Source organism: Perca flavescens, chromosome 14, assembly GCF_004354835.1.
Source record: "Perca flavescens isolate YP-PL-M2 chromosome 14, PFLA_1.0, whole genome shotgun sequence".
Lineage (NCBI taxonomy): Eukaryota > Metazoa > Chordata > Actinopteri > Perciformes > Percidae > Perca > Perca flavescens.
The window spans coordinates 29,424,738-29,447,182 of NC_041344.1; the positions used below are offsets into that span (position 1 = coordinate 29,424,738).

Here is a 22,445-nt window from a genome sequence, read left to right on the forward strand (position 1 = left end):
TGACGCCTAGTTCTCTGAGACTAAGCTACTAACGTTACCATGGCAAGTACCGAGAACAGGCGGAGTATATTTTATGCCCACTATACGAGAATGTTGATGAGATATTTTGGTTTGGGGCGTGTTAGTTTAAACGGAGATTAGTTATTCTACTGGAGCTGAAAACACTCGTGTGCACGGAGATCGCTTTTGGGACAAAATTCTGCATGAAAACCAAAATGTAGCAATGTCAATGTAGCTTAAATTGCAATGCTCTAATCCTGTTGTAAGCTTTGCTAAATATTTGGACTTTGCAACAGTCAATCCTATCATCTCCACCATCTCGTTTGACACATAAAAGTTTGTTTTTTTTAAATCTGATTTCCCGCTCTCGGGAGATTCTGTCGCTGATGGTGTTATTTTCCTCTCTCCGTCCCCAATCAGGCAGCCCTCCAAACCTCCACTTTTTAACTTTGAGTGTGACTGTGTGAATGGCTAGCCTATATTTCTGTTGATGCAGTGTTTCTTGTGGGGTCGACATTTTCTTTCCGCTGCTGGTTGCCTGGTGTCGGTATTTTCCACCGCTCCAGGCTGTGGACTCATTTTCTGATCCAAATATGCAATAAATCTCTCACCTACAAAGCCAGGGTAAAACTCCAGTACCATCCCTTATGGGGATGTACAATAATGAAAGGCTAAAAGGGCACTCTGAATTATATGATGTATTTCCTATGTTATTCTTTTTGATTTCCTATTTGCACATTTTCCCTGAGGCCCTGTTCATTTGTGACCCTGGTTGACACTTATTCGCCCGCGTTGCTTGTCGGTTATTCTTGTTTCACAAAATAAGATGCTTTTGAACAGTACAGATGTACAGATTAGATTTACACAACTTCTCTTGTAGCTGGGACATTCTTTAGCTTTTAATGGTGCAACTCTCTTGTTATATAATATAAACTGAGGACTTAGGAAGAACTGTACACCAGTGGTGGAATGTAACTAAGTACATTTACTACTAACTACTGTACTTAAGTACAAATATAAGGTACTTGTACTTTACTTGAGTCTTTTCTTTTGCCACTTTCTACTTCGCTACATTTCAGAGAGAAATATTGTACTTTTTACTCCACTACATTAAAGGAAAATTCCGGTCGATTTCAACACGTAGCTCTGTTGTTTGTACATTTGGAGTGCTGTCAGAGGCGAGAAAAACTAAAACAATCTGTGTTTCCTACACCGTTTTATCCTCCTGCTACAGTTTGCACCCAGGAGGCTGAAACAGGGCAAGTTTTAAACGTGCTTTTAGCCTCTTAACATGTTCGAAATGTCATTACAAGTGCCTACCCACGTGAAGTGATTCCTCCCGAGTGAACACAGTGAATCTGACAGCACTAGGTGTGACAGAAATGCATAAAAGTCCAATTTAGCTCCGTTTAGTTCCGGTGTTAAGACGGCAAGACTTAGGGACCGTCTACAAACTACAACACCGAAAAGAGATACAAAAATATTTAATATGCTTATTTTTCAAAAGAAAGTGCTGTAGTACAACTAGCAGGAAACAAGTTATATTAATCATTAAATTAATACATATTTTTGTTGAATCTCTTTTCGGTGTTGTAGTTTGTAGACGGTCCCTAAGCACTCGTCTTGCCGTCTCAACACCGGAACACAGATTCACTGTGTTCACTCAGAAGGAATCACTTCACATAGGTAGGGTCTTGTAATAACATTTCAAAGGGATGTGTTCATGTATCATTCATAGCCTGATTTAAGTAACATCTTATTCCTACCAACATGGCGAAAACTGATATTTCTTTGGCTTTCTTTGACAGTATTTTCTGACTCATGAAGTGATATCCAAAATTTCCTTAAACTTAAATATGTCAACAAAATGAAACAAGAATTTTGAACCTGGCTTTATCCAAGGTTCAGATGCCCATTCTGGAAATGTATGTAAATTAGAACATATTTAACAAGATAATGCCTGTTTTACATTTATAAACATAACATAACATGCTGATATCTATTAGTTCAAATATGTTCCCCTATTCCCCCGTAGCGTTTCCCCTTAGAGTAACAGAACAGAGGCCACAATGTTCCTTCATATACATCAAAGCTTTGACTTTGGAGCCCTGGCGCCAGAGCAAAAAGGCCATCTTTCAGGATCAGACAGCGGCAGCCATTTCCTCCCACAACACCGAGCGCAGCGGCTCTTCTGATATATGGTGGATGATGATAAAAAAATTTTTTTAAAAAAAAAGGGAGCTCCAGAAATACATTCCCTCCCTCCATCCCTCCATCTATCTTCACAGCTGGCTGGAGGAGAGGTCACAGGACAAAGAGAAGGGAAACCTACCCTGCCCACTTCCACCAGCTTAGTGATCATGACAATACTGAAGCAGTTCTCCTGCCAGACCATCCGCCAGAAGTCATAGATCATCTCCTGCTTGGGGCCTGCAGAGCGGGAGATATACAGTGGAGGTATAGGTGGGGAAGTGGGAGGGAGGGAGAGAGAAAAACAAGCGAGGAGAAAAGGTGTAGGAAGAGAAAGAGAGGAGGATGAGAAGGGCGGAGAGATGAGCCATAAGTCAGAGAAAATAGCAGCAATAACCATCAATGTAGAGGCTGTGTAATCCATGCCAGGGAATAGAGTAACAGTGTGTCATTCATGAACTATTGCCCTGCTCCGTGTTCTCCTAATTCTGCGGAGAAATGTCATTTCAATACACCCACAAATCCTCCGCCATTGTGCAAACAAGCTCCTGTGTTGCCTTTCGTGAACACCGGTGGCAGACACAAATTACAGGCCCTGGAGAAGATGACACTTTCATTGATTCCATTACACCGCGGCGGTGATAATATCACAAGGCCCTCCTTCATCCCGCCTCCTCTGCCAAACACTCTACGCAGCGCTTTTAGTCAACAAGATGTCTATTCAATTCCACCCACGCACTTTGTTTAATAGGAATATTATCTTGTCTCCTGTAACTGACCTGGATGACTATTTTAAGCGACGATTGCACCTTATCATCCCTCATACGTGCTAGCAGAGGAGTAAATCTCTTTCACGCTTTATTATATATACTTTTTTCTGTTTGTATTAAATCATTGATTTATTTATTTCAGGTTCATTTGTACAACACAATCTCAATACAAAAGCAATTCTGCGTTAATCATGCTGGCAATGTGCTACTTGTATGGGTGGCTTCGTTTATTTAAAAAAAAAAAAAAACACTGAAACTGTGACATCACATCCTGTTTCTAGTGTGGGGCAATTACACTTCCGTCTTAATAATATTTACTCTGTAATTTATTTTGATTAGGACAATGCACATTAATGAACATTTCTGTAAATGCGCCAGTGTTAGCCAATCGGCTAATTTTCAACTGTAGTCCTAGTTGCCTAGCATGCATGTCAAGAAACCGGAGTACCTGGAGGAAACCCACACAAGATGTCACTTCACTTCAATCTGAGCCTGGACTCAAAATGTGTTTTAAGCTGTGACCTCCCAGCCAGCTGTTACATTTTACCGTGCACCTTTCAGATGATTTTCTGACAATAAATAAGAAAGTGACACCAGCCTTATCCTTAAAAGGCCCCATATTGTAAAAAGTTAGATTTCCATGTCTGTTCTGACTGTAAAGCAGGTGTATTCAGAAACTGCACCTTTCAACGAGCCGTCAGGACTTCCGTGCGGTTGTGATGTCACAACTATACTTATAAAGCGCTGTTACAGTCAATCCCCGGCTGCAATGAGGGAAGAGAGAGCGCAGGTGTGGAAGAACGGGTAACGCTGACCAATTTAGAGCAGACTATCTCTAGTATGGAAATAATTACTTTTTCCATTAGACCGCAAAAGGACAAAGATTTGAGAAGATTGGAGCGTTGTATTAGGTACATCTGTTCGACCATCATTTGTTTAAAGTGAACTGAAGTCTCTGGGCCCTATCTTGCACCCAGCGCAGCGCAAAGCCCGACGCAAGTGTCTTTGCTAGTTTAAGACCGATGCAGTTGTCAATTTCCCGTCCAGCGCCCACGCCGTTTAAATAGCAAATGCACCTGCACCCATCTGTGCACCCATGGGCTTGCAGGTCTTACAGTGAGGTGTGTTAAGGAGCATTCTTGGCGTATTCCTATCTTGAGGCAGCGGGAAGTGATCGTGCCATTGACCAACAAAAAGCTGGTCTAAAGTCAATAGAAGACAATTTCATTGTTATTTTAATTAGTAAAATGCGCCTAGGCTTATGCACAGTGCGCGCACACTATGCTTGTTTCACACACAGGGAAGCGCAGCAGCACACAAACATGCAAAAGATTACAAATAAAAATATTACAATGTGAAATAGTATTATGATATGATCTTGCACGTGAAGTGAAAGCGTGCGACCAGATCAGTTTCTTCTCCTGAGAATCTCTCCTTCCTGCTCAGCAAATCCGCCATCATAACAGCAGTGCTCCGAGGTCCAAACGCGCCTGGCTTTTAGAAGGAATGGGAGAGGACACTCCGATTGGTTTATTGCATGTTACGCCCAAAACACAACTATGATTAATGAAGACACCGAGTACAACCCTTTAGAACCATGCGGCCGGTGCATGGACCCTTTTTTCCGCCGTCAAACTAGCAAAAGTGGATTTGGACACGCCCTAAACGCAACTGCGCCAGGCGCTTCACACCGTGCAGCTCGTTAAGATAGGGCCCTTTATCTTTTGTAAAGGAATTTGAGTACCATGAAGGTACACCCCAACATTCTGGTTCGATTACGTTGGGTTTTCCAGTTTTTATTTAATTTTCTATATTTAAACCTATTTTATTGGTCCTTATTTGTTTCTGTATTATCTATTGTAACTCAGGTTTACGACCATTTGCTACAATTGTATTTTACAGAAGGCTTGGATAGATAAGGCTTCTGTAAAATACAAGGATTACATTTTTGTTTCTTTCGTTTGTTTGTACCTTGTTATAACTCAATAAAAAGAGACTTTAAAAAAAGAGGAAGCAATATCCCTTAATTTGAGTCAAAAAAGATAAAGAAAGCAACACATAGACCTCAAACATGAGAAACACAGTAGTGCTGGTTTTCACTGTTTTTTCTTCCACAGTTGTCTTAACAAGATGAATCCAAAGGTAAGCTTTGACTACATGCCCAAGGGCAAATACGCAAAACCTGCGAAGGCTGGGAAAAACAATAACAGAAGGAGGAGAAGCAACCTGCCTGATGAAAAAAAAAGAAAAAAAGGGAGCCTTTCCTATCATAACAGCCAGATCCTGGTCCTTACTGTAGTTAACTCGGGGTGTACGTTTTCATTTGAAGACGTGGGCAGCTACTTTAAACGTTTTCCCTCCTCTTCACGCGGTTATTCACAACTCACTACCCTGTCAGCAATCACTGTGTTGGCTTCTATATGTATTAGTGAAATGAGATGTTAATTTTTCGGCAGGAGAAGCCCACTAATGCCTCGCCAGAGAGATCGGGGCAGTCAGCTGAGAGACGGATGATGTGGCTGGGTCAATCAGTATGCGTAGCAAAAACATGCCGCTGCTTTGGACTCAGGCCTTTTTTCAGAGTGCGCTTGGCATTTCTCCTCCTCCACCCGCCTCCTCCCTCGCTCCCTCATCTCTGGAAATAATAGCGAGTTAGCCCAGAGCACCTGCTGCCTGCTGCACAAGCACAGCCGCCTTAAGACTCATCTAAGATACAGCAAATCAACCTGAACCTGCCGTGACAGGCGACCACCCGGGGCTCGCCACCAGTGTATGCAGAGCGTGTTGTTCGGTGCATACAGAGTGTGAGGCGGGGCAAGTGGCACGCATGCATGCACAACGCAGTCAGTGGATGTACTGTACGGTGTGTGGGTGTGGACGTCAGTGCACATGTAGACACTCCATATGTGTGATTCACTAGAGTGAAAGTAATGGATTGCAATTAGTATGGCAGCTATAACAAACTGTACTTTGGTTTATGTTTTCACCCTGGCTCTTATCATTTCAGGTTAGACTTTGAAATGTATTTTGTCCCCAAAACACCCATGCTTAACCACCAAAATATTGACTTTATCCTATAACTGGATCATTTATTAAAATATGGCCATGAGATCTGAGATAATAAGACTGTGGTGGGTTTGTTGACGCCCACAGCACCACAGAGACAGTGTTTTTTTTTCGGGGCAACTCAGGGTTGTGCCCGTCACAGATAAGACCGACACTAAGGTTACACCCTAGGGAAGACGTTCGGAAGTAGCTGAAAAATGCTTATTCCGGTGTAATGAAGACCGGTGGTGAGTCTGTGTCCACCAGAACAAGTAGGTTCTGTTGTTTATTTGTAGCCTCAGAGACCTGCGCGCTGATTGGCAGAGTGCACTCGAGGACGAAATGCTTCCTGGGTTTTTCATCTTACAAAAACTCCAATCTCCACCACTGAACAGAAAAGAAGAGACATTTTAATTAATGTTTATTAATATATGTGCATGCAGCAAATATGGGTGCTGATTTTAGCTTTATTTTTAGCATTATTATTCAGTGGGGGTTTTCTTTTCCATCTCATGTTAAGCATTCCATTTCATCTTATTTTTATCTTATCTTGATGGCATTCAATCCCTGTTTTTATGTTCGCTCAATATCTATTTCCCCTAACTGTAAATCACTTTGTGCTGTATTTCTTGCTGAAGAACTTTTATATTAGATTATAACTATTCATTGAACTCTAAAATATATAGAAATGCAGTCAATTATCTCACAAATCTTGTTCAATATGTGTTTGTCTGTTGGTGACTGAGTTTGATAGCTAACCTTTGTGGGCTTATTTATATACGGTACTATACTTTATACTTTGTTTTTAAAATAAAATAAAAATAAATGCTTAAGAATACACTTAACTTGCAGAAACACTGTCTCCATCCATGTGTACATATCCTGCTTCAGCAGTGTTTACACAGGATGTGTTCAGGCAAAGTATCGAGTGTAATTATGCACGTAAAACCAAAGAAAATAGACTGGAAGTGCTGGAAAATAATAGTGGCCAAACTAAATATTGTCACTTTGGGCCCAATTTGGACATTTTCACTTAGGGGTGTACTCGCTTTTGTTGCCAGCGGTTTAGACATTAACGGCTGTGTGTTGAGTTATTTTGAGGGAACAGCAGTTATACAAGCTGTACACTCACTACTTTACATTGTAGCTCACTTTTGTGAGTTACTGTATATGCTTCTGTAGTTTATGTATGGTAATGTTTTATAAGAGAATAAAATCGATAAAAGGATTGTTGTCTTTGTAAACTTGAACCGTTTTGTTTGATTCTTTAAGTCAGTAACTTTAGGTCGGCTAAAAGACAAATTTCACTCAGTACTCCTACTTAAGTAGCACACTGTGGCACCCTTCCCACCTCTGCCTGCACTCTTGTATGCAGAAAGACTTTGTGAGCAAAACGTGAAAGAGAGAGAAATCTTCGGAGGTTATTTTTGTGAAGCGGGAGAACTGAGACCAAAGTGAATGATGGAAAGAAATAAGAGGGGGATTACGAAGTGAAAAAACATATTCACTGAATAAATAGGATCAGAGCCTGGTGAGAATAAGTAAGAGCGTGAGTGTGTGTGTGTTTATGTGTGTGTGTATGTGTGTGCTGCTTGGGGAAAGCAGCCTATATAATGTATCAAACTGACATCAGAGAGATGGTTGCACCACACATGCAGATGGCGGGGAGGAGAGACACAAAAGCTGAACTTCACAGAGAGCGACAGTCAGTAGTGTTACAGTGCAGACTTGACAGTGTTACAGTCGACCGGTGTGAGAGTGGTTCTCGCGGGCGGATGGAAAGTGATGCTTTATGGTGGAAACCCCAGATGTGAGCGTGAGGCAACACAGGCTCCTTGTTGTTTACACATTAATAATTCAGTAAAGCCATTTGAATATCGTCAACATTAGCCCGTCAACCACTGATGCCGGGTATTTGACACTCACCTTGAGTGGCGATGAAGTGATTTGATCGCTGGTAACCCTGTGAGACGGAGAGAGTGAGAAAGATGGCAGGGAAAAAGAAAGGAAAAGGAGATGGGAGAGGGTTAATAATTACAGGAGCATATGATGAAGGGAGACTCCGGGGCCTCTAACTTTCATTTCCCATCCGTTCTCGTTCTCCATTTTCAGCATCTCTTATTCGTCTTGTGGCTCTGCTAAATTTCTGCTCTGCTTTTGACTGAAGATGTATTTCGGCGGCCGTGAAAACTAGTCTGTGTCAGGCCATTGGCTAATGAATAAATAAATGATGTAGGCATTTTTGACCCGGGCCGAAGTTTTGGCTCTTAATTTGGGAAGAATGATCCCACTTGCATTATAACGCAGAAAGAAACAGCATTAATTCCGCGTCTCTCCGTGAGCCAGGTCATTACATGCAGAGGGAGGGAGCGTGCGGTGCTTTGCATGCAGCCAGGGCTGCTGATCAAAGCTAGATTGACAAGTGAGGGATCTTCAGCTCTGGGAGTAATTCTACCTCAGTGACACTGAGTGATCCGGCCGTCTCCTCTCTGCTCAGCTTGGCGTTAGTGCAGTTATGATACAGTGTGCACGGTTTGGAAGGCTATTAGTGGAGCCCTGGCCCTCCAACAAGCAAACCCTGTGTGCTGAATGAGAAGCAGCCAAGCATGATAGATCCCAAGAATTAAGATGAGTGTGCCTTCTCACAACTCATGGGTAAAGGGATTCCAACTGTTGTATAGGGTAAACATTTGTACAAATACTGTACAGATACCCCCCCCACACACACACACACACACAAACACTAATACACACAATATTCAGCCATGCAGGCACAGAAATTACATCATGCCACAGAGGGAAGTTGAGATGGATGGCCATCGCTATGAAAGAGTGCAGCGACCCTCATTCCCATGAGCCTCGGTTGCCTGAGCCAACCAGTTTCCTGTCGGTCACCTTGGCAACCACATTTTCCAACAGCAGGCAAACAGAAAAACATCAAACATTATGAATTCACAATGGATTACAAACCTTCCCCCCCCCCCAAAATATGGGACGTGGATAGCCTATCAATGCTATTGAAGAGGACGAAAAACAACTTTCAATCTGTTTTGCGTCGATATATTTGGCTCACTCCAACTACAACTGTGACAAATTAGTGGAAATCTGACCTTGGTGTATGCAAGCAAAATGGAAATCAGTTCTCATATTGATCATGCATCTCAGAATCACTTGTAGGAATCCTACTGAAACAAATGTTAATAGAAATCCTCCCTAAGAGCACTGTGGAACATTAAAGAGAGTTTTAAGAATAATAACGAAAAAAAAACCAGAATAAATAAATGATCAGGATCAGGGTTATGCAACACCTAGGGTTTCTTTCATAGCCAAACAGTGTTAACAAATTCAACTGACTTCAACCTGCATTGGAAATTAAGTTGTATTAAAAGTGAAATGAGAAATAGAGTGTCATCGCTTGTGGGTGAACAACAAGTTGAGGTCCAGAATATAAAGTATTTTGCCAAATCTTACAACAATTTAAAATCACAAAACACGATAGTTTTTGGATTCCGAGTGATTAAAAAATTATTGTTGTTGTAGCTTCCTTTCTTTGTTGTCCAAAATTGAAATTCCCTTCCTGTGGGGTTATTTGAGTGGTTGGATCAAAAGCCATCTCGAGCAAAAAGCTGCCACAAAATGTTTTGATCAACCTGATATCTGTTAAGAAGCATTATGGTATTTTAAATTAAGACTCTAACTTTTAATATGTTCACAACAACAATATTCATAATTTGCACGGTAGAAGGTAACAAGCTATCAAACTTGTAACTGGCAAATACTCTTTATAACTTGCTAACTGGAAGGCAACAAGCATTTGAATCTGCTAATTGGCAGTTAACACTCTTTATAACTTGTTAACTGATGGTTAACAAGCGATCTGACTTGCTAACTCGAAGTTAAACTTTTAAACATGCTAACTGGAAGTTAATCTTTTAAACTTGCTAAATGGAATTTCATCTTTTAAACTTGCTAACTGGTAGTTGATCTTTTTAACATGCTAACTGGTAGTTAATCTTTTAAACATGGTAACTGGTAGTTAATCTTTTAAACATGCTAACTGGTAGTTAATCTTTTTAACTTGCTAACTGGTAGATAGTCTCACTTTGCCAGACCTTCCTCCACAGCGCTGCGGAGGAGGGTCTGGCTAGTCCACACAGCATTCCGTGCTCTGGGTTATTGGCATTTCTTTACACCAATCACAATCGTCATGGGTGGCACTAAGCTCTGCACGGAGCTGCTGTAAAATAGCCTCGGGAAGGAACTTGTTTTGTGGAACATGTGTACATTCAAAAGTTGTTTTACTCAAGCAATATAAAACTCAGACTGGACAGATAGTCTAGCTAGCTGTCTGGATTTACCCTGCAGAGATCTGTGGAGCAGTTAACCATAGTCCTCACAAATCCACCGGAGTTTTGAACTCCAACACATAGAAAGCGGAACGAAAGGATAGGACAGCCTGATGTTGAGTAAGAACCCCAGGTGAGCATCTGACTATGGATGAAAGAGGACACTGCTACACTCAGTTTGGAATGAACTGAACTCAGGGGGAAAGTGATGGCGGACAGGCTCAGCAGCTTAGAGGGGAAAAGAAAGCTGTTGGAGGGAAGCCATGGATGGCTGGAAAGGACAGCGAGAGGGGGCAGCGTGAATAAGGGAGAAAAGGCGGAAAGAGAAGAGAAGCAAGATACTTACTTCCCTGTTTATCCGAATCTAGATAAATAGAGAGATAGAAAGAAAGAAAGTAGGGGGAGGAAACAAGAGCTAGTTATTGTGATTAAAGACCAGGAAAAGAGGGTAATGAAATGGTTAGAGAGCTGCTTGCCTTGAGGACCTGTGGAGAGAATAATGTTCAAAAGACTCCAATTCCCATGTTTCTACGCAAAGGGCCACTTTTGTTTTAAACAATTAATTTCCTCTGAATCCTACTCCCCTTTAGCATGCCACATATTTATTGCACTTTTAGCAAAGAGGCAGAGAGAGACAGTTTTTTTGATCTGAAGCCAGCAATGACACAGAGTTAGTTGTCCTTGATAAGAGAGCTGACACTTCAGCAAGAGGGCATGGTAGGGATTACGCCTGAGGAAATACATAATGTTATTTAATACATTCTCTTAATTGCTCGAGGTGAACACTTTCTTCAAAAGTTGCAGCGTGCTCTGCAGAAGTCGACCGGCCCAGTATTCCTAGGAATCCCATCCATATTGGTAAGTGTGCACTTTATGAGAGGGGTGTGGACGTCGGAATGGTGGACGGGTGTGTACAGCGTCAAACTTTCACGCAGGAGAGTTTAATTTAAGGTGTCTGCCATCCAAAGAAATGAAAAGAAAGTTTTAGATTTGTCTGCTCAGCCACTACTTCCCATGCTCATACTTATTTTATCGTATTCCAAACTAATTACTGCGGATTCCAACACGAGTATGACAGGCAGAAAAAAAAAAAAAAACTACCTGACAGTGAAGAACTGAGCATGGGGATGGTGTCACTTTGTGTTACACCTGTCACCAATAGACAGCAACAAAAAGAACATCTTTAGATTTGACACAAAAATGTCACGTCTTGCTACCCGTGCCGAAGAAAAAAACCATGTAAGCCTGCATTTGAATGAGAGAAGGGAGCGCTGGAACTTTTCAGTTTAACCTTTAAAAAAATTAAAATAAAAAGCAAAGTTCCATTAATTCCAACCTTGGCGTCTTCAATGAATCATTTGGAATCATTTCACTGCAGTGTTCTGAGCCAGGGGTCTTGGCATGACATGCAGGCCGTGCTGTAGACAGGAGAGTTAATGGCTCAAAGGTCCTTGGAGCGTTGGCCCTAATGGAGCCCTCACGAAGCACTAAAGGGGATGAAGTGGCCACGCTTTAACCAACGCCACCCACATATGCTGAGCCAGGCATCCACTACTGATCGGGGCCCTTTCCGGCCACTTTACATTCCCTTTTGTTCAGCAAACAATAGTAGAAACAAAGCACGTAATACAGCATGCAGAGACTCATGGAAAACCCTGCAACGAGTGCTGCAGTAGGCCGAGCCAAAAGCGGAGGCAAGACTGTTGAGAGCTTTTCACAGTCACCCTCAAGATCTTAGACCCTGGCCGCCGTATGCTGGGGGGGAAAAGTGGCCGTCCTTCAGATAGTTTTGGTCCATCTAATACAAAGCTGCCGAGATAGGATCTGGCAGGAGTGAGTACCGCTGCTGGGACTGGAGAGGCTCCCTGAGACAGTCATTTGAGCTGAACTGGAGGTAAGATCAAAATATCTGAAAGTAGATGAAAGGATCAGCCGTGTTATATTGAGTCCAATCGCGGTGCCATGTCGCCTCGCAAAAGCATTTGGCTGAGTCATGAGGATGCTGCTCCGAGCTTATGGGCTCTTGTGGGAGCTCTGGAGTCGCGGTGAAAAAGATCTCGCCTCAAAGCCTGCATGTACTAGCACAAATAGACACAATGCTATGTGTTGTGGGTGTAGTTACTAAATGACAGTTCAGTCTGAGTAACAGAACAGCGCACACAGCCTCCGACAGCATGTGGAAATGTCTTCTGGTCAAGCACTGGGTCAACAACAACAACAACAATAGAAGATGACTAGTACGAGCTCTTGAGGCGGAGCTGTTGGATCAGCAAAGACAGAAAGGAGGGAGTTGGAGGCGGAGGAGGAAGGGAACATAAAACTGAAGGAGACTTACGTCTATGTAGTTGGCATTGACATAATCAGAGCTGGGGTCTGCAAGCAGAGAGTGGAGCTTCACTCTATGGCGATCATCTGAAACGCACATAAAAAGGATTTAGGGTTCACTGATTGGGTAATTACAAGACACAGCTACTCGATCAGTCAATTTATTGGCTTTTATTAATACAACAGCAGATCTATTAGGTTGTCTGTCTCACTGGATGCCCCGTTTCAGCACTGCATTCCTCATCAACGTGAAGGATAATTGCAGTTCATTAGAACTAGGGCTGTCAAAATCAACGCAATAATAACGAGTCAACGCAAATTCCTTTTAACGCCAAAAATGTATTCGACGCGCGATTACCGCACACACGCGCTTTGATTTGAGCCTCGACCGCTCCGTAGTTTCGGAAATCAGGACGCGATCCAGCCCCCTCCCCCCCCCCCCCCCACATTGCCAAAGGCAGGCCGCGCTGGATAGCTTGCAATGGAGAGGCCTGGACAAGCAACAACAGTGTAGCTAAATGGGTGGTTATTGCCATTGTAGAGGACGAGGGTGTGCTTGAAAATATTTGAATCACATCCAACGACTGTGCGTGTGAATTGCCTTTGAGAGCCACCACTGTATCAAAGCATAAAGTAAGCATATTTGTCCCCTCCATGTTGATAAGAGCATTAAAACAGCCCTTTTATAGTACCTTTAGAAGAGATAAAAAAAAAAAAAAAAAATGAATAATTGCGAGTTCACTATGGACAATGCCAACCATGCCATTAATACCGGTTAAATATTTTTAATGGATTGACAGCTCTAATTAGAACAGTTTTGACTGTTTCTATCAATAAAAATGACACTTTCCTCACCAAAGTAATCCTCAAGACCGGGTACAGGATACGGATGCACTGATCCAATATTTTCTCTATTCATTTTGATTCCGATGCCTAAACTCAGGGTATCTGCTGATACCGAGTACTGATCTTATGCCACTGCTCTCTTTTCCATAGTTTTATAAATCTATCAACCTCGCTACGTAGACCTCGTCTTTGGGGAGTACAAAGAAAGGATTGCCAAAGTTATCAAAGTAGAACCCAGATGTTAATAATACGGAATGATCCTTTAAGGGTCAGTCTGCAAAAGCTGTGATGACACCTGTCTCATATACAGCTGCTATCACACCTGAAGACCTCAGTTCATCTGGGACTTTGTGTCTAAATGTTACTTCTGAGGCTTTTCCACCAAGACTCTGAAAGAACACTGGAACTAAGATGACATCGACATTAAGCCGTCTCAACTTTAAAATGTTTTTCCTGAGAAAGCCATTTGCATCAATATGAGCGTCCCTGCCTGTGACTGAGCATCTACACACACACACACACACACACACACACACACACACACACACACACACAGCTGGTTACTCTGCATAGAGTCAGCCTGTTTAAACGTTTCAGTCGCGCCCTGCTCTCTGTGGCCACCTGTACTGCCTTTTAATGCAGCCAAATTCAGCCAACTTGTTTTCATTTCTATATTTTTCTGTTTCCATTGTCAGACAATTGAACGAGTATGAAATAATAATCAGGTTCCCCACCAGCTTCTTATGAACATCAAATACGAGGACTTTTCAAAGACTTTCAAGGCCAAATTCCCTCAAATTCAAGGATCCAACACGGCATAGTTTGAGACATGGCTCAAGGTTAAGTACTGTTACAACAGTGAGGATTTTTATAATGAGAACTAGCAGGCTTGACTGTGTGAACACTGTGGTGGCTGACCAGGGGTTGATGCATAGACTGTACAAGTGAAGCCAAAACATCTGCATTACCCCCCTGGTGGCTGGCTGCGGTATAGGTCATAAACCCTGCCTCCTCCATGTTAGCGCATGGGACATGGCCCAAACTAAAAAACCCACGTCAAATTAATTTTACCCAAATAGATGGCTTCTGTCGGTTTAGGTAGTTCTGATCATGCCGATGTTTGTTCAGGTGTTAATTTTTCTGATAAGTTTGTTTTTTATTAGTTATCTGATGCTATAAAAAAAGGGGGGAAACGTTATGATTGACAGCTGTGATTGACTCAGGATTGTTCGGGAGGGTGTATGGGCGGTACACCACCCGGTCACTACTGCGCGGACTATAGTTCCAAAATTACAAGCTACAAACTGGTCTCATAAAGTGGCTTATGTATGACACGCCAATTCGTATGCCATTTTGGCGTGTTATCAAGACGCATAATCGCTTTTTGGCGTGTATATCAACACAATTCGCCCGCCATTGACCTACATTACGAGTGAATTTTCGCCATAGCAAGTAGTATAAAGGGACGTAGGTCCACGGATGGGTAAAACACAGGACTTTCACCCAGGAGAGCTGGGATCGTGTCCCGCGTGTAGCGATTTTCAGCAGTTTTTTTTTTTTTTGTAAGCCTTCCCCAATGTTTCTTTCCTAAACCCAACCGTTTATTGTTTTCCTAAGCGTGTTTTTGTTGTTTTTTTTGTCATTTTTGTGTTACTAAAGCTTTTCCCTGTGTTCTTTTCCTAAACCCAACTTTCTTTTTTTTTTTTTTTTTTTTTTTTTTTTTTTTTACACGCGTGTGACGTTGTTCTCACGTTAGTACGTCACGTTCTCGCGATAACATACCCACATATGGGTATGTTATACATGGGTATGTTTATATCCACTGTATAAAGCATAGACATACACGTGGATAGCTCAAAATGGGTACAGATAAAACACCATTTGGCTTTAGGAAAGTGGAGTATTTGTTTACGCATAGTCATGATGCCATGTTGCAAGACAGCAGCGCCCGTATCCGGGAGATTTTGGCTTCACTTTTGAACGGTGGGAGGAAGTGGAGACTCTATGGGGTCTCTCGCCTTCACTAACATAGCCCAGCAAATAAAAAGTAAAATAAATATCAAAATAACTTCAATTTCTATTCCTAAATATATACAAATATGCTTTCAATGACCTATCAATGTCTATTTATGTGTATTTAAAAAAATGTTTAAGGCCTAGATTTCCCCCTGTCGAATTCACAAACTTTCAAGGATTTCAAGGAGGTTTTTTAATAGCGGCCCATAAACACTACATGTTAACCAGCAGTCATTCCCAAGCTGCTGCGGTGATCAAAACATTATTTCATACTGTAATAGTTATGTTGCCAGCAGCTTGGCTATATATTCAGCTTTGCTGGCATTTCAAATTAAGGATTACAGACGAACTAAGTTTCTTTTATTTTTTTTACTTTACTGGCACACAGATCCAGTCTTGAGAAAAAGATTGAAACCTGCGTCGCTTTTTAAAAGCTGCCTCCACACCTTAAAGAACTTCGTTAAGCGTCTCATGGCTTTAAATGTGATTTCTAGGGCTTTCCCACAATGAACAATGAACATATAGTATAACGAGAATAACGCTGCAGAAACCATATTAAAGCCACTGTTAAACAATCCATTTGAATTCATCTAACCGTAATAACACAGTATAACAAGAGATTTTTCTAGACCTAACAAGCATTCGACTAGGAGTAAAAATAATTATTGGGCGGCTTTGGCAGACTTGTAAGACAGCAGCAGTGTCGTTAAATGGTAATGTCCTTTACAGGGTATGCTTGAAAAAGCCATAAATGTTAGGTGTAACCTACAGTAAAAGAGACAGAGGGAGAGCCAGGTACTAACTGCATTAGTATTTATTTCTTGTAACCCCACAGTACTTACGGTTAAGCAGACTATCGTGCCTTCCTTTGGTCTTGTCCTTCTTCTTTGTGACGTCCCAGCCATCGAAAAAACTCTGCAAAGTACAGTTAGAAATCACACGTTAAAGGTCCAGTGTGTTACGTGTTTAGCTGTTCATTATCAAAATCTGTGTTGCCCGTTCACAAACTTGTCCTTTTTCATGAATATTTACCACCACCATCAATTCCAAGTATTCCTTTTGGCTTGAAATTTTACATTTGCATTCGCATGAACTGGGGTAGACGCTCCATATTCATGCACCATCCTGAAATACGTTAGCCAGTAAGGGACATACAGGACATACTGCTCCGCCTTTTCATGTTTTCTCTGTCACATGATAAACTCAAAGGAGCTGCTAATGCTGCTAATGGGTATCGTAGCTTCCCGGCCCCGGCAAGTTTGAAGAAGGAAAACATGGAGGATCGCACGTGTTGAAAATCCAAATTTCAGGAACAGGAGTCTTCTTTTTCGCCCAGAAAAAGAAAAAAGGATATTGATAAAGAGCAAGAGACCGGCTTTTTGAAGCGTGAAGGCTACCGTAGCTGTAATACGTACTTTGAACTGCGTGGCGCGAGAAAGTTGATTGCGATATATGATGATCTAGCGTTGCTAGATGGGAGAAATTCACACACGTTGGACCTTTAAGTTTCATTGAAAAAAAAATTAAAAGAAAAACATGGCGATCGTCTTTCATGCATCTTGAAACTCACAACAGAAACAACTTTGCTAATGCACTCCAAAGTGTTACCCTAGGGTTGTCTGAGCGACTTTGCTATTACAGCATCTTGCCAAGTCATAAACAGACATCTGCCACGACATAGCGGGGAGAGACTGAGGCTGGGAGATGACACTGAGAGATGGCTGCGGCCTGGGGAAGGAGGAGGGGGCGGCCCGCTGCAGTCATTCTCATTCTACACACAGTCAGAGGCGCGCTGCCTGAAGAAGCTGATGCTCTGTAACGCCTCCGCGTTAAACGACTACGTTTGTGACAGCTGTTCATGACACACCCATCCACTAAATCTGCTGGTGAGATGAGTCACTGACTCTAAATCAGCACTAGAAGTGAGAGAAGAGCAAAATGAAAGAAGACCCAAAAACGGTAACACTTTATAATGACCATCGCTAATAAATGGTCAATAGTTAATTAAACTTAGGTTAATAGTTGTTTTACTGTTAACAAACAACAAAAGGATGACGAAAAATGATTAGTTATGCTATAATTTATGTTATTTTAACAGTTTATTGTTGCTCAAATCACAGCATTTTATGTATTGTATTAAAGGGGAACTATGCAGTTTTTTTTTTTAGCTTAATTTACCTTAACTGAACAGCTTCGGAGTCATTGGAATGGTTATATGACTTTTTTCGAGTTGAATGGTGGTCATCTCACTTTTAAACTTGTTAACTGGTAGTTAATCATTTTAACTTGCTAACTGGTAGATAGTCTCGCTTTGCCAGACCTTCTTCCACAGCGCTGCGGAGGAGGGTCTGGCTAGTCCGCACAGCTTTCCGGAATGGGAGAAATATATATGACTTTTTTTCCAGGTTGAAAGGTGGTCGTCTCGCTTCCCCCTAGCGCCGGTGAGCGGAAAAACCACCCTTGCAACTTTCGGGCCGCCGGCCTCAGCATCAGCATCAAGAAGCATCGCGTGATATCAGGTCTCGCAACCCTAACCCTAACCCTTTTTACACTATCGTCATGGCTGAGCCGGCAAAAAAGAAGCAGAAAGCTCGGAAACCACTGTCGGAGGAAGTAAACATAGGAGCTGCCAAATATCTGCTCCGAAGCTGTAGGGGGAGCTCTATAGAGAAACCGGCGAGCAAAAAAAATAAAAATAGCGCCCCTTTAAAGGACAATTCCGCCGCAAAATGAACATAGGGGTTAATAACACATTATTACATAACGAGTCGACCGTTCTCTTGGAACGACGAACGCTGTGTAACCAGTAACCAGTAACCAGTAACCAGTAACATAGCTCAAGCACGGCGTTTGTCGTTCGACTGGTCGTGACTGTTTTCCCAAGATGGCGCCCGCCTGTATACGTGAACGGTACTGTCTTTATAAACTTTATCTTTTTAATAAACTGTCTGTACACTTACAAAGTTCTCAATGCTTGGGTTTACATGTAGGGACCCTCATTATGCTACAGTGGAAGTGTGGTGCTATTTTGAGCCTTGTTAGAGGTATAGAAATAGAGATTTCTTTTTACTTTACCCTCTGCCCTGACGACTTGCGTTATAACCTAATTAGCGGTTTGCGCTAAAACTGGTCACATTCGATTAGCATGAAAACACATCCCAGAGAACGCTCGACTCGGTACCCATGTGTTATTAAGCCCTAGGTTCATTTTGCCCTAGAATTGTCTTTTAAGTTTCTGTTAATGACAACAATCGTGTACGGAAAGACGACGTCTTTGATTGCTCACTTCTTATTGGACAGCTCGGTATCAGTGGCGTACCCTGGTTTATAAACCATCAATAAATATTATTTGGATGGCTTTTTATAAAGTTGCAGTTGATGACTATAATACCTTATTAACGGTTAATAAAGACTTCGTAAAGCATCTATAAACATTATTTAGATAGCTATTATCGGTGTAAAAATAATCAAATAATCATCTCTTTTATAGCGCGCCAAAAAAAGATTTAATGGGGCAAAATGAATGTTACTTGATGCTTTATAAACCATTTACTAATCATGAACTTATTCTTATGAGCATTAGATGCAACTTTATAATAACCCTCTAGATGTTTTTAGAGGGTTTACAAAACATACATAACACAAAATAAAATACATTATAACATTACTAATATTTAGTAAACATTACAAATCAAAATGTTATTTGTTAACAGTAAAATAACTATGAACTAAAGTTTAATTAACTATCAATTTACCATGTATTAGTGATTAGTCATTATAAAGTGTTAAAGAAAACCCAAACCTGGCTTGAGTCGTGTCATATTCTGTTGCATTGTAAGTCACAGCCTGAGGCTCTCGTACTGAGGCACGCTGTCTCTCGTCTGCCCCCCCCCCCCCCAGGGCCAAATTGGGACCACCTGAGACCCCAACAGAGATGCACGAAGCGAGCTGATCAGGGGATTACATCTGTCACTGGATCCTGTACAGGTAATATCTGATCTAATCCTGCTTAACAAACCTGCCTTTATCCAGCACTGTGTTTTTGGAGCCTCAACAACATTCTGTTCACCTTCCTGGAGCTTTATTTCTTTCTTCTTTATTAGCTTATCAGTTAAATTTGACATGCTCAAAACTTTAGGCCTAAACATTTGAGTACAAATTTCAAAGCATTACCCTGTAACATTAAGTATTAATGAATAAGGTATGATTTATTAATAACCGTAATGTGCTTCATTGGGGCTATTTTGGGTTGGCGACATTAGCAAAACAACCCCCACAACTGTCAACATTTTGTATTGAAATTAGGAAATATTGATAAATCCTTTTTGGTGCATGAAAAGTACGTGACATCACCTTTTTCCAATCAAGCCCCGCCCACTTCAAACCAGTGGGGAAAATACAGAAATCTTGATGGTGAAATAACCCAAACTGTTCCAACTTTGGCAGAGGATTACGTGTTCATGTCGGATCACATTAGTTATCGTACCAAAGCTGACTGAGAAAATAGATTCTCAGCTTCTCTAAGCCTTAAAAAAACATATATGATGTAGGCTAATCCACAGGGGCCATTTATTGGTTTGTTTACTAGTCTGTCATGTATTAACTGTAGCTTATATCTCAGGTATATTGGCAGCATGTATGTCTTGGCTGATAACTAACAAGAAATTGCAGCCCAGGAATTTGTCTGAGCCAAAGATTTGTTGGAGGGCATTCAGAAACAGTGTTACACCATTATTACAAAGCACAAGTCTATTTTTTCTGGAAAATGTTCCACTCAGTACATATCTCACTCACAGGTCTTTAGAGCTGCATTAATCCACTTTTTGCACGTTCTCCCCGTGTCTGCGTGGGGTTTCTCCGGGTGCTCTGGCTTCCCCCACCACTAAAAAACATGTCCCCCCCTCCCTCTGTGCCGGGCTGATGTGGGGTGAACGTCTGGCGTCGTAAGGCTGCCATGCATCACCCAGGTGGGTGCTACACATTGGTGGTGTTAGAGCACGTGTCAAACTCAAGGCCCGTGGGCCAATCTGGCCAGATCCGGCCCGTATATCAATGTGGGTTAATTTTGGCCTGCCTAGTTGTGCGCCAAACCAGAAACAAAGGCAAGTGTTTTTTAAACTGTAATTATCTGACCTTCAAAGCAGAATTTGGCAGATTTGCCGACTCTGAGAATCATCAAGCGAGCTAGAGAGTGACTGTAGAGAGGGGAGCGGCAAATCAGAGAAATAAAACATTTTTGCTGAATCATCACCAGAAATGCAACTGTAGCAAGCATCTCACTATCGCTAACGATACACACATTCATATTTAGACCCAAGAAATGATATATCGCTACATAGCTACAAAAAAGCCTGAAAGTTGGAAATTACGTTGCAGACCGGTGCGTTGTCTCGTCACGAATCTTAAAGTGATGGTTCGGAGTAATTTACCCTAGGTTCCTTTGCACCATGACCTCGAGCCAAACACCCCCCCAGAAGCTTTTTTCACCTGGGTCTAACATTGGGCGAGTTAGTGTAGAGTAGCGTTAGCAGCTGAATAGCTTAGCGCAGGGGCTAATGGACCCACGTTTGTATCTCGTAAATGACCCCACTAATAATGTCCGAAATGATACCAAAGGTCTACACTAGTACAAATAGGTTATGTACTCATAAAACGATGGATTGGAAAGTTTGTAAGTACACCAGAAGTTTATGTAAATAACACTTGCCTGCTGGCTTCTGCTCTCTGCTGTTGTTGTTGCTGCTGTGAGACGAGTGCTTAGGGCCGTCTACAAATTACAACACCGAAAAGAGATGCAACAAAATATTTTTTAATTTAACTTATTTTTTAAAGTAAGTGCTGTAATATAACTAGCAGGAGACAAGTAATAATTGAGGTAAGTTTGGAGACATTACCTTATTTAATCATTAAATTAATAAATATTTTTGTAGTATCTCTTTTCGGTGTAGTAATTTGTAGACGGCCCTAAGCACTCGTCTAACTGCAGGTAGCAGCAGCAGCAGCAGCAACAGAGAGCAGAAGAGAGCAGTCAAGTGTTCATAAACTTCTGTTGTACTTACAAACTTTCCAATCCATCGTTTTATGAGTGCATAACCTATTTGTACTAGTGTAGAAGTTTGGTATCATTTCGGGCATTATTAGTTGGGTAACTTACGAGATACAAACATGGGTCCATTAGCCCCAGCGCTAAGCTATTCAGCTGATAACGCTACTCTACGCTAACTCTCCCAATGTTAGACCCAGGTGAAAAAAGCTTCTAGGGGAGTGTATGGCTCGAGGTCATGGTGCAAAGGACCCTACGGGGAGATTACTCTGAACCATCACTTTAAGGGGACGTAAACAAAAGAAAAACACATTTTTGAGTTAAATGATATTCCACATTGTTACTGGCCCACGAGATGCTTTCTGTCAATATGTTTGTTCACCGGCTCCAGATGTTGGCTTCCAAGCACAACACGTAGAGTACCCTACCGACACCGAGGGCCTGACTCATTCGCAACCCCCCCACAATGCCTTGCAACATGTCTGATCAATGGCACCAGAACGACCCTGTGGGAAATAAGGGTTATGAAGTCTGACAGCAGTGTGCACGCTGATCCCCTTCATCTTGTTTATTTCTCCAGGCGATGGGGAGCTAGACTGAGGAGTGAAAAAGCGACCCATATATTGATTTTGGTGGGGGGAAATTTGTTGGCCCCCCTCAGGGAATCGGAAAAAAAGTGCATCTGGCTTCCTCCGGGGTGGATGTGCAAAAAAAAAAAAAAAAAAAAAAAAAAAAAAAAAGACTCATCAGCAATGGTTGATGTGGAGGGCATGATATTAAAGTCAAAAGAAAGCTGAACTTTGAAAAACATTATTATTAGTCCACACCGCACCACTAAGGTTAGCATTCTGCAATGCAGATGAA

General features: G+C 41.8%; 1 protein-coding gene across 6 annotated transcripts in view; it reads right to left on the reverse strand.

Annotated features, from left to right (window-relative positions):
• ptprua (protein tyrosine phosphatase receptor type Ua) overlaps positions 1-22,445 on the reverse strand; it is a 246,327-nt gene that overhangs the window by 37,477 nt on the left and 186,405 nt on the right. For 3 of the 6 annotated variants that reach the window (XM_028598342.1, XM_028598341.1, XM_028598339.1), the window contains 5 exons: positions 16,381-16,453; positions 12,687-12,763; positions 10,698-10,715; positions 7,932-7,968; positions 2,333-2,430 (listed from right to left, as the gene is read on the reverse strand). In XM_028598342.1, the coding sequence (XP_028454143.1) occupies positions 2,333-2,430; positions 7,932-7,968; positions 10,698-10,715; positions 12,687-12,763; positions 16,381-16,453 (303 nt within the window). The remainder of the gene's footprint in view (positions 1-2,332; positions 2,431-7,931; positions 7,969-10,697; positions 10,716-12,686; positions 12,764-16,380; positions 16,454-22,445) is intronic. The other 3 variants (XM_028598344.1, XM_028598343.1, XM_028598340.1) reach the window with 1 other exon arrangement.